The sequence below is a fragment of the Megalobrama amblycephala genome, linkage group LG18 (genome assembly GCF_018812025.1).
Source record: "Megalobrama amblycephala isolate DHTTF-2021 linkage group LG18, ASM1881202v1, whole genome shotgun sequence".
NCBI lineage: Eukaryota > Metazoa > Chordata > Actinopteri > Cypriniformes > Xenocyprididae > Megalobrama > Megalobrama amblycephala.
In genome coordinates this window covers 13,530,255-13,549,052 of record NC_063061.1, presented here as the reverse complement: position 1 = coordinate 13,549,052, position 18,798 = coordinate 13,530,255, and the positions used below count along the sequence as shown (strand labels likewise).

Sequence of the window (18,798 nt, the reverse complement as noted above, 5' to 3'; positions counted from 1 at the left end):
GTGGCTTTGTTTGAAACTATTTTCATGAAATAGAGCAAAAACAGACAGTATTGTGGCTAAAATGTTAAGTCACTTAACATTAACTTCTTTATTGGACTTCAATAAGATCAGTAAGTACCACATTTCAATTCAATTCAAATTTATTTGTATAGCGCTTTTCACGATACATATCATTTCAAAGCAGCTTTACAGAAAATGGATGTCAACATTACAATTTAAAGAATGTAGTTAGCAAATAATATACTTTAGGTAATTAATTACAATCACTGTTAGCAGTTTAACTGAAGGTAGAAGCAAAGAGCTCCTGGAAAATGAATTACATTAACAATAAATTAGGATATAGAGATTGTGCAATGTGAATGTTGATCCAGATGATTGCGTCTTCTGAAGTCCTCGCAGGAGCTGGCGCCGTCTCTTCACAGGTGATGGTTGTCTGAGGTCTTCTTAAGAGGCTGGATCCAAACTGAAGCTGAAGTCCTCTCTAGTCACCTCAGGGCGGGTGTCCCGAGGTAAAACAGAAAAGCAAAAGGAGAATAATTAGCGTAGCTGCTGTTCATAACTTTAAGCAAAGATAGTCATGTGCAGTTGATCTGGTATGAGATGCATTATGTGAATGCTTGGCTAAAGAGATGCGTCTTTAATCTAGATTTAAACTGGGTGAGCGAGTCTGAGCTCCTAACATTATCAGGAAGGCTATTCCAGAGTTTCGGAGCCAAATGTGAAAACGCTCTCCCTCCTTTAGTGGACTTAGATATCCTAGGTACAACCAGAAGTCCAGAGTTTTGTGACCTTAGAGAGCGTGAAGGATTGTAGGGCGATAGAAGATCGGTTAAGTACACAGGAGCTAAACCATTTAGAGCCTTATAGGTCATTAGCAATACTTTATAATCGATACGGAACTTAATAGGTAACCAGTGTAGAGATGATAAGATTGGTGTTATATGATCATATTTTCTTGACCTGGTAAGAACTCTAGCAGCTGCATTTTGTACTAATTGTAGCTTGTTTATTGATGAAGCAGGACAACCAGCTAATAATGCATTACAGTAATCTAGTCGAGATGTCATGAAAGCATGAACTAACTTTTCTGCATCAGAAATAGATAACATATTCCGTATTTTAGCAATGTTTCTGAGGTGGAAGAAGGCTGTTTTTGTAACATATGAAATATGATTTTCAAAGGACAAGTTGCTGTCTAATATAACACCCAGGTCTTTAACTGTCGAGGATGGAGTAACAGTACATCCTTCTAAATGCAGATTGTAGTCTGAGAGATTCTGTGTACAGGTTTTTGGTCCAATAAGTAATACTTCAGTCTTATCTGAATTTAATAGAAGAAAATTACTAGTCATCCAATGTTTTACTTCATTAACACACTCTGTCAGTTTGGATAATTTTGCGATTTCATCTGGTCGTGATGAGATATATAACTGAGTATCATCGGCATAGCAGTGAAAACTAATTCCATGTTTTCTTATAATATTGCCGAGTGGCAGCATGTATATTGAAAATAGCAGAGGGCCTAACACCGATCCTTGCGGCACTCCATAGTTTACTATCGTGATCTTAGATTTTTCCCCGTTTATATAAACAAAATTGTGACGGTCTGATAGGTACGACTTAAACCACCGTAATGCCTGTCCCTGAATACCAGTGTAATATTGTAGTCGATCTAAGAGTATTATATGATCTATAGTGTCAAACGCAGCACTGAGATCAAGTAACACTAGTATTGAGACACAGCCTTGGTCAGAAGCTAGAAGCAAGTCGTTTGTAATTTTAACGAGCGCAGTTTCTGTGCTATGATGAGACCTGAATCCTGACTGGAATTTTTCATAGATAGAGTTTTTTTGCAAGAAGGAGCACAATTGGACCGACACCACTTTTTCTAGTATTTTAGACATAAATGGAAGATTTGAAATGGGTCTGTAATTTGCTAATACGTTTGGATCTAATTGTGGTTTCTTAATGAGAGGCTTAATAACTGCTAGCTTGAACGGTCGTGGGACGTGACCTAGAGATAAAGACGAGTTGATAATATTGAGAAGAGGTTCTTCTGCTACAGGTAACAGCTCTTTCAGTAGTTTAGTGGGTATTGGATCTAATAAACATGTTGTTGGTTTAGACGCAGTGATAAGTTTATGTAGCTCTTCCTGTCCTATAGTTGTAAAGCACTGCAACTGTTCTTGAGGGGCGATAATTAAAGCTGAATCATAAAACTCTGTCAAAGGTTGTACATTTACAATTTTATTTCTGATACTTTCGATTTTTTCATTAAAGAAATTCATAAAGTCATCACTACTAAACTGTAATGAAACATTTTGTTCTGGTGATGTCTGTTTATTTGTTAATCTAGCTACTGTACTAAATAAGAACCGTGGATTGTTTTGGTTATTCTCTATAAGTTTGCGAAGATGCTCAGCTCTGGCTGCTTTTAGAGTCTTTCTATAGCGGGACGAACTGTCTTTCCATGCGATTCTGAAGACCTCTAAACGAGTTTGTCTCCATTTGCGTTCTAGATTACGAGTTTCTCTTTTCATAGCGCGAGTAATACTGTTGTACCATGGAACAGTATTTTTCTCTCTAACCTTTTTTAATCTCATCGGTGCAACAGTATCTAATGTACCAGTAAAAATGGTGTACATACTGCTAGTCATGTCCTCAAGATCATTTGCGTGTTTGGGTACGATGAGCAGCTGAGACAGATCAGGCAGATTATTTGTGAATTTATCTATAGTTGTCGGGAGAATTGTTCTGCCTAGTCGATATCGTGGCGCAATTTGACCAATATCATCAATATGCAGTACGCATGTTACAAGGTAGTGATCAGAGACGTCATCACTTTGCGGTAGAATTTCTATATCAGTAGGATTTATTCCATGTGATATAATTAAATCTAGAGTATGATTAAGACGGTGAGTGGGTCCAGTGACGTTTTGTTCGACCCCAAATGAGTTTAGTAAATCTGTAAACGCAGCCCCTAACGTATCATTTGTATTGTCTACATGAATGTTAAAATCTCCAACAATCAGCGCTTTATCAACGTTGACCAATAGGTCTGAGAGAAAGTCTGCAAACTCTTTTAGGAAATCAGCATAAGGCCCTGGAGGTTTATAAACGGTAGCCAAAGCAAGAGATAGTAGCGACTTTTTACTTATATCTGATAGTGTAACATTTAGCATAAGAATTTCAAATGAATTAAACCTGTAGTTTGTTCTCTGAGTAACATTAAGTATCTCTCTATTGATTGTTGCTACACCACCGCCACGGCCAATCAGGCGGCATTTATTTTTATAACGGTAGCCAGGTGGACAAGACTCATTAAGACCAAAATAATCATTTGCTTTAAGCCATGTTTCAGTAAGGCAAATTACATCAAGACTATTATCCGTGATAATTTCATTTATGATAACTGCCTTAGGTGTCAGCGATCTAATGTTTAGTAGCCCTAGTTTTAGAGATTGTTTTTGTTCAGTAATTTTACAAAAATCTGGTTTGATCACGATTAGGTTTTTTCTAGATCCTTTATTTTTATTGTTAAACCTCACTATTCGGGGAATAGACACAGTTTCTATAGACTGTACTACACTCACATTTCTATCAATTAAGTGGGCAGAACACAGGCTGTGATTTGAGGTTTGACTTACTAGTCATATGGTGCGAAGCGTCTTGGAGATGTTCTCTGACAGAAGATCAGCTCCGATGCTGCTGGGATGCAGGCCATCAGCACGGAAGAGCCTAGGACGCTCCCAGAAAAGATTCCAATTATTTACAAAGAGCAGCTTCTGTTCATTACACCAAGACATCAACCATTCATTTAAAGCAAATAATCTACTGAACCTTTCATGTCCTCGTCGGTACGTCGGAAGCGGTCCGGACACAATGATCTTCGTCGCGGGCGATGTGGCTCGTACCGTCTCGATCAGGCTTCTGAAGTCCTGCTTCAGCACCTCCGTCTGCCGCAGCCTGGTGTCGTTCACCCCCGCGTGCAGCACTACAGCTCCGATGGTCTCGGCACCGTTGAGGATCGCGGGAATCTGCACAGAGACATCGAGAACACGAGCACCAGGAAAACAGTGACTGCGCACCTTACCTTTGGCTGTGGTAGCGTGGACGTGGCGGACGATGGAGTCTCCGATGACCACGGCGTCGCGTTCTGCCTCGCGAAGAGGGGAGAAGCGGTTCCGTGTCGAGACGTCGAAGACCGGGGGCGGTGGAGGAGAGGTCCTGGTCCGAGGCCTGGCTCGCGTCTTCCGCTGCTGAAGCACCCAAGGTCCCTGGTGTGACGGCGCCGGAGTGAACGAGGGCTGGGATGAACGCGTTCTTGGTGCCCTGTGCAGAGAAACACACGGCGTAGAGGAAGCAGGAGTGTTAAAATCGCGCTGCAAACTTACCGAGGGTTGGTGAGCGTCAGCGCGAGAAGTTTCCAGCGCTGTCTGCCGCTCGCGTAACTCGGCCTGCTTCTCGAGAAGGATCCGGATCTGCCGCTCCACGGCCTGCAGTTCCAACTGCACCGCATGCAGCTCAAACGTGTCCTCACCTGCACATAAAGGTAGAGAAACATCCAATACACTCGCCATTAGAGTAGATGAAACAATAATATTGTGAGAGAGAAGAGTACAAACGCTAGCGTAGCGTGGGCGTGGCACGCCGCTAATGCTAACGGGCTAAAGCTAGTAGCGAAAGTTCGGGAAGTCGGATAAAACTAGCGATATCAAGGTAATCCAAATGTTTTTTATATAAAATAATGTTGGGGATGTGTTCCCTCACCGAAAAAGAAAGAGTGATAGATTATAAGTTAGATTTTACGAGGCAAAAACAAACAATTAGGAATCAGCTCGACGGAGCTCTAGCCCAAGACTTGACACCACCTACCGGTTTGCAATCATGCCAATACTCAGAGAAACAGCTGCGATAGACGGTGTTACTGGTGTTCAGCAGCAACATTGGTTATATCATTTGCCCACCATGACCGCGTCACCGCCCCCAATGTCGTTTTGATTTTTTTACAGTAATAATAATCATTTAGTTCAGTTAGAGATTAGACACTACAGTTAAAACAGAACGCATCTGCTCTATTCAGTGAGCCGAACGAGAGTCGCAGCACAGATCAGCAGCAGGAGTCAGATTTCACCTCACTTCACCCATTTCGCCTCACTTTTCTGAATGACAAGATGATGGATGAACATTTGATTGAAAAGCGAAATGTAAATGCGCATGTAAATGTTTTGTTGTTGCGTTTTTCATTAAGAATAATAACGAACACACCCACCATTCAAGCAACTGCCGCTACTTCAAAAGTGAAAGTATGCGCACGGGCATTCATAATGGTGTGTTTTTTTGTTTGTTTTTTTTAATGAATTTTTGGAGGCATTTTTGCCCCAAGCCCCCGTTAATTTCCAACCTTACTTATGATAATCCAAATGTAGCATTTCCAGTTAATTTGGCTGAAACATCTGCTGCATGAGACGGTCTGATAAGTGCGTTATACCTGTTTCACCTTGTAAACAATCTTTGAAGTGTAGTCCTTCGCGCACGTCTTTTGCACTTGATCTGCTGACTGAAGTAAAGTCTTAGAATGAAGGTATGAAAAGAAGCCGATTGCAGTATGAAACATAACTGTTGTTCAGTGTAGATGCATTGTGGGAGTTGTGCTTTTTATTCCGATTGTATTATAGATCTGTTCATGAGAATCGATCGGGTCACTCGCGCCGGTGCACCTAAATATTTTTTCACAGTCACACAGTTATTTTTAGTCGCAAATGCGACTGAAATGGTTGCAATATAGAGGCCTGGTATTACAAGCCCTGAGATGATCTTAAAAGTTTAACTGGCTCTGATTTATTGGAGCAAACACCTCAAAGGATGATCTCATTATGAGGTTTGCCTATGCATTAAATATGTGATATCTCACACAAATTAGCCTCATTAGCACAGGAGCACAACATAACATGAGCAAATAACTGAAGCAGGCAACCGTATCATTAGAGAACGCTGTTCAACTTCTGTTTACATACTTCCTTCACATTGTTCTCTAGTATAGTCAACACAAGCAGAGTTGCCATGGATTCTGGAGGTACTTGAAGATGTATCAAATATGAGAAATCCCACAGCTGTCTATACGGTCTTCTTTGACCTAATTATGCTTCTGTTACAGCCCCATTTGGCCTTTGTTTTACATTTTGGTGAGTCTGTGCCAGCATATGTTTGGGAAAAGAATTGACAGGAGTGTGGATCTTGGGACATGTGCAGCTGGAACAGATCACATCAGTGCTCTGTGGATAATGAATAAACTCTTATGGGCTTTCACTGGTACATGTATCTCATGTTTTCTCTCGTAGGCTCTTCACCAATCACAAAAACACTTGCTTTTCATATTATATTATACTAATATATACACTATATGGTATCAGACCCCTTATTTTGGGGTGATTATAAAATTTAGTTTTAAAAAACAGCATTTTTTTTTTAAAAAAATCAATATTTTATAACATGTCTTCACTGTCCCATTTGATTGATTTAATGCATCCTTGTTGAATGGGAAAAAAAAAAAAAAGAATTACCCCAAATTTTTAAACAGCAGTTATATCTTTGGCCATGTCTTGTACATTATGGTTTATATTTGGCCAAAATACCCTCCAATATTTGCCATATGTATATATGCTGTGAGTTGGAAAAGTATTTGAATTTTACCATTCTAAGTATTTGAATTTTACCATTCTGTATGAAAGTGCATCAATTTGATCTTTTCTGAGAGACAGATACCGGCTTGATTAGTGATTTAGATTAGATTTAGTACTTTTGTTTTGACTTTTGTATAACTATGCATTATAAATACACACAGGGATGCGTTATGACGTTTAAAACAAATGAAGTAGGCCAAACTGGGAATATGCGGAATATCACAAACACACATTGACGTTTTATAGAGCAACTTTACCTTCAGTTAATTCTGGAAACTGAGGTTTAAGAAATGTATATATAAAAAAAAAAGTGTTTGTATATACATATATATACACACACTTGCAGGTTTAAACATTTAGCTCTTTGCTGATGAGCTGACATCTTGCTGTGTCTCTTTTCCACTAAAAGAATTTAATATAACTACTGTATTTTTAGTCTGAGTTGTATGTAATGGGGTTTAAATAGGATGTAAAGTTTTAGAAAGAGATGTGTGGTAGAGCTCTTTTATTAGACAGATCTTTTGAGCTGTATGAATATGAGACTCCTCCACCTCTCCTCTTCCTGCTATATTAGTTTTTATGCAAGCTGTGGAAGTATAATCCAGATAATTTTATATCTCAGAGTGCAACTTCAGCCCTTTTAAAGTAACCACAGTCACCAAACATATACTCCAAAAAACAAGACAGACTTATGCCGCAAATACATGTACACCAAGCCCTTTACTGCGTCTTTCACTGTAGAGACTAGCATTGATTTGGAGAGTGTGTAGAAACACAAACAGCTGTTTTCATGAGTTGCATACTTAAATATACATAGATTTTAATTCTACATGTTTAATGTGTGCTATGCCCAAACTCTACGCAGTTTCTAAACAGAAAGCTGCATTCCTTACACCTACCCTACTATTTTATAATGAGAAAGTATGCAAACTCAAACCATTCGTTCTTCAAGTTTATGTGCGCCTTTAACCTCCCTGTAAAAATACTCTGTATTTATAGAATTACCCCTTTGGAAGCCGTTATACTTGCTTACCCCTTCCTCTCTTGCTCCTTTTCTCCCAACAGGCAGTTTCCCAGATGCTGATGGCTTACCTCTCCCGTCTCTCAGCGATTGCTGATAACAAGATCAACTGTGGGCCGGCCCTCACATGGATGGAGGTACTGATTTGATGCCCACTGAGAGAGCTGATTGACCGCTTATTATTTACATGAATAATCAGTGAGTGTCAAGGATGTTCACTGAACATAATTCATCTCTTTCTCCAGGTTGACAACAAAGGGAATCATTTGCTTGTGCATGAGGAGTCATCCATAAATGTTCCAGCTATCGCAGCGGCCCACGTGATCAAGCGCTACATTGCACAGGCTGCTGATGAGCTGTCATTTGAGGTGACTGGGCTAAAAATGAAGACAGATTAATGTAGTATTGAAGATATGTGAACGCCATACTAATAACGATTATTTTGTGAAGAGTGCTGTTAATAATTTTCTCTTTCGTTGTTAGGTGGGGGATATTGTTTCCGTAATAGACATGCCACCCAAAGAGGACACCACCTGGTGGAGAGGAAAACACGGTTTCCAGGTTTGTTCCATGTGATTTAGTCCTCTACTTTAAGTGTACATGGCAGTTCAGAAATTGCAGGTAGAGTCTCCCTGAAGCAACAGACAGTTAAGTGCTTTCGCACTGATCATAGCTCTCCAGTCTCTAATAAGAGTTGAACCTGCAAACTATGGTGTTGCCTGCCCAGATCTTTAATCACTTGGCTGCTATGGAGGAACTAGTCAGGAATTACTCAAAAATAAAATAAAATGAAGGAACCAGTTAATGAAGTGGGGAAAAAAAAATAAAAATCAAATAATAATGGATAATGTCACTTTTCAAATGAACAAAAATAGACATGAAATTGTTCAGGTAATGTTTAAAATAAATATACATATTTATTCATCCTTAAAATGACATTTAAATCTAGCAATGCATTAATAGCTAACTTAAAATTGACATTAAACTAACATAATGTGAATTAGATTAATTCATGTTTAAAATGTATTGCATGTAAAATGCATTGATATAAAATGATGAATTAATAAATCACCCTTCAAATTGACAACAAACAGACATATGAAATTATTTCTTATTTAAAATAATTAAATGTTAAACATTAATACATCACTTTCCAAATTGACAAATAGACTATTTACATTTTTTCAATTTTATAGTTAAATATAATAATAAAACTACATTTAAATCATGTTTAAATTCAACGTTTAAGTTACATTTTAAAACATTCTTGGTCCATTTGGCAAATACTTTTACAAATGCTTTGTCACCATTTAGTAAAGTGTCAAAAAACAAGCTTGATGGATTTGTTGTTACCGTTACTGTTATCAGTGTAAAATATGGGTCTGTGTGTGAAACAACACTAGTTTCATAGAAGAGATTGGCTCATCCTTCACCTTTGTGCATGGGTACACAAACCCACTCATGAGTCACTTCACATTCTGCCAACCTGCCAAACCGTTCTCTCTTATTGCCCCACAAGCATATGCCCAGCATTGCCGTCTTTGTTTTGCCTAGTCAGTATGCAGTGTTTTGGCATGTTATGCCATTTTTGCTTCTCCACTGAGCCACTGCTAGGGCCTGTGCAGTGAGACTGGCTCATGGTGGCAGATGTGTGCTGGATCCATCGGGGGGCAGTCTGACGCTGAGCTCTGGCAGGCTACAGCTGTGTCAGGTAGCCAGCTTCTGTCTGGATGGAGCATGAGTGCACAGCAATGCCAGCTGTCACCACCACAATCAGCACACTCTGATGTCAGCAGGGTCTCAGGGAGTGTCAGAGACGTAATCAAGTTCTGACACTGAGCTTTGCTAAAACGGTCTGAGATTGTTGACAAAGTCAAGGTTATACTAAGACATGGTTAATGTTTTCTGCAAGATTAGCTCTTATGACACAGAAAACCAAAGCTTTTGTTGTTATCTTGATTCATAAGTAATCTGCAATTGGTTTGTAAATGATAGAATGATAAAATCAAACTATAAGTTGTAAAACATAGCAAGCATGTTAGTTTGTCTGGTTGTTCATGTTTTTGCCTGAGAAACTGCTGAACTTTGTATCTTCTTTTGGGTTCTTTTATCTGCAGGTTTACAAGGTTGATGGCTCTTGAAATGTACAAGGCTAAGTGTTTTCAAAGATTTTTGTCCCTTTATATGAATCTGGAATGTTACAATGGAGTAGATTTGGATTTGTTTTTAAAAATTAGGGCTGCACCCTAATTAGGGCTGCATGATATATCGTTTTAGCATCGAAATCGTGATGTACGCATCCGCGATAGTCACATTGCAGGATGTGCGATGTCTAGTATAGGGATCGTTCATACGTACAGACCAGACACCACAGTTCAAAAGTTTGACCATCATACAATGAAAGTTTATCATTTCAACATGTTTTAGGTCCTGTCAGTTTAAACATTCAAGCAATTTTTAAACCATTTGAGCTCACGGAGACATGAAACAGAACTCAATTCTGAACGTGCAATGTGCACGCGCACACACACAGAGAGCCGCACAGGCGCACGTGAACACCACATGCCATTCTCTTCCACGTCTATTTGTGCCTGAACAAACACATACATGCAAAAAAAATAGTTTAAATGCATGTAAAAGATCGACTCTCCTCGTAAACACCATTGATTATGGCTTAGGTTAATGAAACAACTGAGAAAGAAAACCGGATGTGTAACAGTATTTTGGATCCGTGCCGCGCATTCAGTCTAGTGCAGAAGCCCCTGATGCTTTCTGTGTCATGGATGTTAATCAAACAAAAGACAAAGAAAAATCACTTTTGTAGCTTTAACACAGATTCATTATATTTAATTTATACAGTGAAGATCATGCAGTGTTATTTTACATTTGATTATTTAATTTCTGTATCTGAATACTGTTAGACTTACCTTAAAAGCACTATTTATTTAATTTATATCTTTGTTCTATTATATTTATCTATCTTGTAGTAATTACAGTATGTCAAGCAGGAAATCCAAACATTTGCCTATCATCCATCAACCTCAAATATGGCTTATCATTTGAAACATGCAAGTAACTGCAACTTTATTTGGCCGCTCACTCTACGTTACCTAGATCAGTGGTTCCCAACCTTTTTTACTCCAAGGCCCCCCCTCCTCTCCGAATACTGCAATGCCCACCCCCTTTTTTATTCACAAAAACATTTGTATTCTAGTGTTACTACTTTTCATTTTAAACAAAAGACATTCAAGATAGATTTAAACCTTCAGTGTTCAAACCTTCAAAACATACTTTGCAGACATTCTTTACAACTTAAAATTACTTGCTCTGCTCAGTTATACAGTAACTTAAATAAGCACAAGTCCACAACCTGCCTTACCAAACAAGACCACAGGTGCCATATGACTGCATATTGCTATTATACGAATCCATTCATAATTATTAAACACAACAAAATAAAAATAAAATCATTCAGAATGAAACTCAGCGATCTGAAGGCGGGTCGATGTCATCAGTGAACAGTTCCTCTGTCAGAACAAGCAATCGTGTCTGTTTGAAGCGTCTGATCCCCATGTGTACATAAACGCTTCTCGCACTTCTCGCATGACTGTCCAGTAATGTCAAATTTCAAAGTTCGCTATTCTCATAATTTTAGCTTTGTAGTTTGTCTCAAGAAGAATTATTATAACGTATTGACACACTGTAATATTTTGTGTTATGACGACATGCTATTTTCTTAATGTGACTAAGTGCAGGAATGCAGAGTGATATGATGAAGCCTTGGTATGTCTGTCTCCAGAGAAAGAAGGAGCTTTTCAAACCTTCTCTGCGCTCCACAGGTTGGCTTCTTTCCCAGCGAGTGTGTGGAGCTGATAAACGACAAGGTCCCACAGTCTGTCACCAACTCAGTGCCAAAACCAGGTACCACAAAACATACACGCACATACACATACCTCAAATCTTGCTGGGACAGCTCATCAGTTCCTCTACTCACGTCTGTATTAACCATCCCAAAACAGCTTACTTCCACTGCAGGGCATTATAAAAAGCACCAACTGAGCAAACACCATCAGGAAAAAAAAAACACAAGGTCACACTTGCTGTTCATAAGCATTCAGATTCCTCCCAAGGCTGTTGGGCCTTTGAAAAGATGCAGGTTTTTGAAGGCTAGCTTGTTACTCATGTGTTGCAGTAAGATATTAATCATGTTTGAGAGCGAGAGAGTTTGGATGGGAACAAAGTGTACAAGAAGTGACGTGTTGAATCAGCCATGGATCGAGTCTGTGTGGTGTGTGTACTTGAGTGAACTGGAACAGGTGCTGACTGGAGCCTCTGGGTCCTGTTGCATGAATCACAGATCTTCAAACCTCCATGAAGAAAAGACTACAAGCTATAATTTGATGTTTTTTGGAGCCTGACGTCCTTGGGAACAGTGCAGCTGCTTTTTAAGAAAGTGTCACTTCAGATTTCAACAAATTGGGTGTGAGACATGCAAGGTTTCAGATCTCGAAGCACATCGTCAATGGGAAATTTGTGGTTCGCACCCACTCTACATCCACCCCCCCCCTCCTCCTCCTCACATAGGAACCCTTTGACCCTCTTAATTTTTCACATTGGTAGTTAAATCTGTGTTGCGCTGTTGTTTGATTTCACTCCAAATGGTTTGTTGGAGAGTGTATATGTGCACAGTGTGTGCATATCACGCACTGTGGTGCTGCATGGTACGGTTTATCCCACAACCTCTCACTGCCCAAATACTCAAATGTCAAAAGAAACAACTAGATTAATAGACATCTCAAATTGACTGTTGCTAGCTTTCAAAATCCTAACAAGAGTAATACATTTAGTCATATTTGGAGTGGCCATGGACCATGCGGACCGCTTTATGACCAGTCGGTTTACATCATAACTTGGACTAACCGGCCTGCCAAGCCCTCTGGAGACTTATCCATCACCTTCATATGTTTCTGTTTGGATTCAGCCTTCTTGTATATCAAATCAGTGCTTATTGGCATTCGCTGAAGGGTGAATCATCACCATGACACATCAGACCAATCAGAATCCTGGCTTGCAGTAAGTGGGCGGGAGGGCTCTGTGGTAAACATTTTGTGGGAGTAATATTATGGCAGAAATGCAATGACATGGCACAGCACAGTCAGCCCGGAAAAGAGCCTGGTGCTCTTAGTGCGTAATTACAACAATGCTTTTTATGGTTTCATGATTAAGGGCAACGCAAGAAAAAAAAATGAGGTACACAGAGTTTATGTGATTAGCTTTGGTTGATTAACACTGCAGAGGCTTTTTGCTGGGGTTTAGCTCATTTTTACTGCTTGCTTAGACACCTACTGACCCTGTGGTATGTATTTGGAATGTATGTTGCATTGCTTTGCACTTACTGCATGTTTGATGTGTTATTTGACCATGCTTCCTCCACTGCTCCCTCAGCGTCCCCCTGCTCTGGTCTGCGGCCGGCCTCCTGGAGTCTGTTCCCACCCTGTGCGTGCTGGTATATTCTCCCCAACGCCTCCTTTTTTTTGCCTTAAAGGGCTAGTTCACCCAAAAATAAACAGTCATCGCGCTCACCTTCATGTTTTTCCAAACCTGTATGACTTTCTTTTTTTACAGGGAACATTTTTAGAATTATTTACTTTTTATTTTTTTATTATTATTATTTTGCTTTATATTTTATTTTTGGAGCTGTAAAGACTTTTGTTTTCTGTGTTTTTTCTGTTTTTTGGGGGTTTTTTTTGTTTTTGTATGATAGTTTGGTTTGTTTCAGAAAAAAAGTTATATCGGTTTGGAATGACACGAGGCCAAGTAAATGACCATTTCGTTTTTGTTTTAACCATCCTTTCAAACACATACACACAAACATAGTCACACACCCTCTATCTCTTGCTTTTTTTTTCTCTCTCTCTCACACATACACACACACATTTTCTCACTATCTTACTTTTATCACACTTTCTCCCTGTATGGATCAGTTGTCCTTGGGCAGTATCATAAACCTGTTTCTCTTGCATTGCAGCTTAGAGCACTCTCATCCACGATAGACTAGTGTTTGTCTTCACATGAATTTTACTGCACCAGCTTTTATCATTTATGGCACCTTCAGATCTGTTGTGAAATTTCCCTAATGGACAGGAAATGTGGAGTGAGGTGGAAAACTCCTAAAAGATTGCTAAGCTAATAGAGCTGCATGTGCAGCTGTTGTTCTCATGTTCTCTAACTCATGGTACCTCCCTCCTTCCCTCTCCCCTTCTCTACTCTCGGCATGCAGATTTGGAGATGGAGAGTATAAAGCAGGACAGTGCATTGGCACCCGACCCATTAAACCCCTACAGGCTGAGCTCAGGTAGACCAAACTGTTTATCCATGTACTACGTCTAACACGGACTAACCCCAAACTCTCCTGTGCATCTCCGCACAGTTGCCTGCTTATGGGTCTGAACACTCCTGGCACTCCATAGCATTAGAATGACGTTTCACTGGTCTTTCCTAACATCATGTGTTAACTATATAGGATCTGGTGCAAGCACAACTAATATGGAGTCTTGTTTTTCACTTTTCACTTCCCACTCTTCAGGTGTCTGTGACTTTGACCCATGTCTTATAGATTTACCCTGATAGCACTCTCTCTCTCTCGATCGACCTGCATTTGAATGCATGTGATTATTTATCAGTTTTTGCATTTTATTTTACTGTAATGCTGCCTTATCACCAGTTTTTATTTACTTTTTATATATTTTTTTTTAAATATTTTTTATATTTAGTTTACCTTTGCCATTATTAAATGCTCATTTAAAAATAATCTTTAAAAACGCTAAGATTTTAATAACACTGTTAAATGTAATCTTCAGTTTTTCATGTTGTGATGCCTAATTTCACTTAAATCCTGAAACTTGACAGATTTTTTTTTTTTTAATTTGGGGGCTTCATTTTTATTTTTTTTTTTTTAAATATTTTTACTAGGGATGCACCGATACCAACCATGTACTTGAACTCGTAAAAACACCCCCCATTCCATAGACCGATACCTCACGTGACGTAACTGACAGAAGCGCACACTCTCTCTCGCAGGTGCTCTCTCTTTCTTCCGCGTGATCCCAGTTCTCTTCTGTGCGCGATCAGTTCTCATTGCGCCTGAATGGTCAAATGCACACATAGTTGTCAAAATGTCCATCATGTGGATTATCTCACGTAAATACAGTCGTTATGGCTTAAGTGGATGTAAACATTTGGGTGAAAACAGGATATGTGTCAGTATCCATGGATTCGGTCTTAATATATTTGTCATTAATATTAATAAAACAACAAAATATGTTAAATAAATGTATACATGGTAAATAAACCTACTGTATCTGAAAAAACAAGTTTATTTAATTTGTATCTCTATAGTATTTGTTGTATTGTTTATAATTTGTTTGTAAATTTCTTTTTATATAACAACAATTATATACAGTATATATGGGTAATTATGCCTTTTGAAGGTTATTGGACACTGAAATTTTTGTTCAAGTTTGTGACAAGAACATAAAAATTATTACTTTTTTCATTTCACCAAAAAAAAAAAAGAGAGAGAGAAATTAATAAATCGGTATTTATTAAAAAGGTATCGGCGAGTACTAGAAAAAAAGTATCGGTACTCGTACTCGGTCCTTAAAAAATGGTATCTGTGCATCCCTAATTTTTACCATCCTTAAACAGTAATTTTAAATTCATATTTGAAAACACTAATAATTGAATAAGACACTTAAATGTAAATGTAAATATTTTTCATAAAATGTGTTATGATGCATAAATTCACTTGATACATTTTTATTTATTTTTTTAGGCAAAACAGTATAGAATTTGAATGCCTGCCATTTATCAGGTATCAGCCTTAACATGAAAATAATTATCAGTATCAACCAGAATGTTAATGTCAGTGTGTCCATGCTATTTTGACTAAGTCTACATTTAATGTGCCTGTATTCGAAAAGAGGTATGTGACGTCAGTTTATGGCACAGCTTGTCTGCTCTTTCAAGCGCACCACATTGTGTTTTCCAGAAAGTCCCATTGTGAAGTTATTTTGCAACACACTCCTTGGCTGATTTACATGACCCTGGTTAAAAAAGGCTATAAAATAATCCCCGCATTGTCCACTGGCAATATGAACTAGTCTCTCCATGGTGACTCAAACACGTTCTTGTGTTCAGCCTTTGTGCATGCTCAAATACAGCATACCTTTCTGCTCCCCTGCAGAGCTTCCGCTGAGCAACAAATGCCTATCAAATAACACAAAACACCTTATGAATCATTCACCTCATTAAGCAAATGCCCTGTGTGAATGGTTAACCTCATAGCGTCCTATCTTTCAGGTGGTGTAACAGTGATAAAGGTTGCTGTAAGTTTTATAGCATGCATATTCTAGGTTATGAAAATGTCTCAAGTATAATAATTTCTTTCTTGTTACAGTCACTTTCGCATTCACAGAATAAATTGCATTAATTTCATTCCCTTATTCTCAGCTGTAGCAGGTGCTGCTCCAGATGTAGTTCCCTTAGCTCCCTCTCACTTCTTAACTTCCTTGTGGGGCAACAATGTCTTCCTCTCAGTGGAGTAAAGGGCAGCTGCCTCTGTGAACAAGCCAAGACAGCTGGAAGGAACTGTGAGAGAACGAAAGACAAACTGTGTTGGGTTTACATAGCAATATGTGTCCGTTTGTCCTTCAGGGGATTGTATATTTCCTTACTGGCTTGTTCTGAAAAGAGAGACTTTTATATGAACTTCTATTAGCTGTTGGGTTGGGAGACTGGTTTATTGTTTGTTGTACTTATACACTTTCATATTAATACACTTTTAATGGCTTTTGAAGTCAGCAGATATTATGATTTGGATGTAGTTCGCAAGGTTTGTTGTTCATGTATATGTATGTGTGTACAGTATATATGCACACACACTACCAATCAGAAGTTTGGGTCAGTATTATTTGTATATATGTAAAAATATTAATACCTTTATTTTGAAAGGATGTGTTAAACTGATCAAAAGTGTCAATAAATACATTTAGAATGAAAAGATTTTTGTTTAAAATAAATGAAGAAAAAAAAACTTTGGTCACACTTTACAGTAAGGTTCATTTGTTAACATTAGTTAATGTATTAACTAACATGAACTAACCATGAGCAATACATGTTACTGTATTTGTTAATCTTTGTTAATGTTAGTTAATAAAAAATACAGCAGTTCATTGTTTGTTCACAATGCATTAACTAATGTTAGCAAATACAACTCTTTATTTTAATTATGTATTAGTAAATGTTCACCCCAAAATGAAAATTCTGTCATTAATTACTCACCCTCATGTCATTCCACACCGGTAAGACCTTCATTCATCCTCTGAACACAAATTAAAATATTTTTCATAAAATCCGATGGCTCAGTGAGGCCTCCATTGCCAGCAACATAATTAACACTTCCAGATGCCCAGAAAGCTACTAAAGACATACTTAAAACAATTCATGTGACTACAGTGGTTCAACCTTAATGTTATGAAGCGACAAGAATACTTTTTGTGCGGCAAAAAAACTAAACGACTTTATTCAACAATATCTAGTGATGGGCAATTTCAAAGCACTGCTTCATGAAGATTCGATGCTTTACGAATGTTTTGATTCGAATCAGTGGTTATGCTTTTGAATCGCTCTTGCGGTACTTTGATGTTATACGCTGATCAGTCTGCGCAGCGTCGATGCATCTCAAACAAGCCTGAAATTTCAATGGTTCACCACTGGGGGGCGTGACTTTGGCAGTTTGATACACGCTCCGAACAACTGATACGAAACAAAAGATTCGTAAAGCTTCGAAGCTTCATGAAGCATGAAGTGTTTTGAAATCTCCCATCACTAGATATTGTTAAATAAAGTCATTATTTTGTTTTGTTTTTTGGCACACAAAAAGTATTCTCATCACTTTATAACATTTTATTTGTATTTTTGTACACTAGTTTTACTGTATTTTTGATCAAATAAACAGCCTTGGTGAGCATAAGGAACTTTCACAAATGTGACAATCTTACCGACCCCAACATTTTGAATGGTTTTGTGTGTGATTATCACAGTGATAACATCACTGGGTCAGCGTTACTGTGCAAAATGCGTATCTCTCTGTTATTTGACAGTTTAGCCACAAACCTGTTGCTTTAGAGCTCAGACAAGGTTGTCTTTGTCAATTCCTTATGGCTGTACCGTGTTAGTCTGGGTTGTAAAAGCTGAATGGAACATGGCCATGGCTATGAATGAGTTTCTTTAGAAAGAGTGAATTGTTGTTGCCCTGCTGGTGTAGCTATGTGTATCTTAGTCTGACTTATTACTTTTTTTTCTTTTTTTTTTTTATACATGGGTTGCTTATTTTAGGTCTTATTTAGGCTATAGCCTATTAGAACATCACAGGAGACAGCTGTGTTGTACTGCCATTGTTTTTTTAAATCACATTCATCACTCGACATTGGATATTTGATAAAGGCAGTAGCCTGCAGGCTGAAACTGACATTCTCTGGGTTGTGCGGCTGCTCACACCCTGATCTTTGCAGTTAGAAGCCAACACTGTTGAAAGTTGATATTAGGGGCTGGACAAACTTGGAGAGGAGGGAAAAAGCAAAGAGGAAAGAATGCATGCTGACTATTAGCTTTTACCGGCTGGCAGGGAGAGCGAGAGAGAAAGCAGTCTTGTGATGATCCTTCACCGCAGTGTCTCAAGCTCTTTACAGCAGCTGCAGCCTGACAAACTTAAGAACACTCAAGCACTGTTTTTCTGCCCTTTTTTATGGATATTTAACATTGAGGTAAGTTATGAAGTTGTCTTTTTAGTGATAATCCAACTATCTCAGACTTGTAGATCTAGCTGAAGTGTATTTAATAGGCAAACTTGTGTAGGAATTATTTAGGGTTTATTCATTTGATCTGCTGAAAAATTAGGGTTTAAAATATTTTTGTATTATAATTTCAACAAGTGATTTTATTACTAAAACCAGAGAAATTTGTGATAAGTCATCTGAACTCGCATAAAAAGTGTTTCAAACCAAGCTGAGCTTTGATTTGGAGGTAGAAAAG

The 18,798-nt window shown here is 38.4% G+C and overlaps 2 protein-coding genes across 9 annotated transcripts in view; one reads left to right on the top strand and one right to left on the bottom strand.

Annotated features, from left to right (window-relative positions):
* arhgap32b (Rho GTPase activating protein 32b) overlaps window positions 1-18,798 on the top strand; it is a 119,282-nt gene that overhangs the window by 84,914 nt on the left and 15,570 nt on the right. For 4 of the 8 annotated variants that reach the window (XM_048167255.1, XM_048167256.1, XM_048167260.1 and 1 more), the window contains 6 exons: window positions 7,749-7,841; window positions 7,950-8,072; window positions 8,188-8,265; window positions 11,544-11,625; window positions 13,150-13,200; window positions 13,985-14,059. In XM_048167255.1, the coding sequence (XP_048023212.1) occupies window positions 7,749-7,841; window positions 7,950-8,072; window positions 8,188-8,265; window positions 11,544-11,625; window positions 13,150-13,200; window positions 13,985-14,059 (502 nt within the window). Of the gene's footprint in view, window positions 1-7,748; window positions 7,842-7,949; window positions 8,073-8,187; window positions 8,266-11,543; window positions 11,626-13,149; window positions 13,201-13,984; window positions 14,060-17,637; window positions 18,531-18,798 lie in introns of those variants that run through there. The other 4 variants (XM_048167258.1, XM_048167259.1, XM_048167257.1 and 1 more) reach the window with 3 other exon arrangements.
* LOC125253328 lies at window positions 452-5,532 on the bottom strand. The gene is made up of 2 exons (XM_048167263.1): window positions 3,648-5,532; window positions 452-489 (listed from the first exon to the last, which is right to left on the bottom strand). Exon 1 carries the CDS (start codon window positions 4,578-4,580, stop codon window positions 3,651-3,653), a length of 930 nt encoding a protein of 309 aa, XP_048023220.1. The 5' UTR covers window positions 4,581-5,532; the 3' UTR covers window positions 452-489; window positions 3,648-3,650.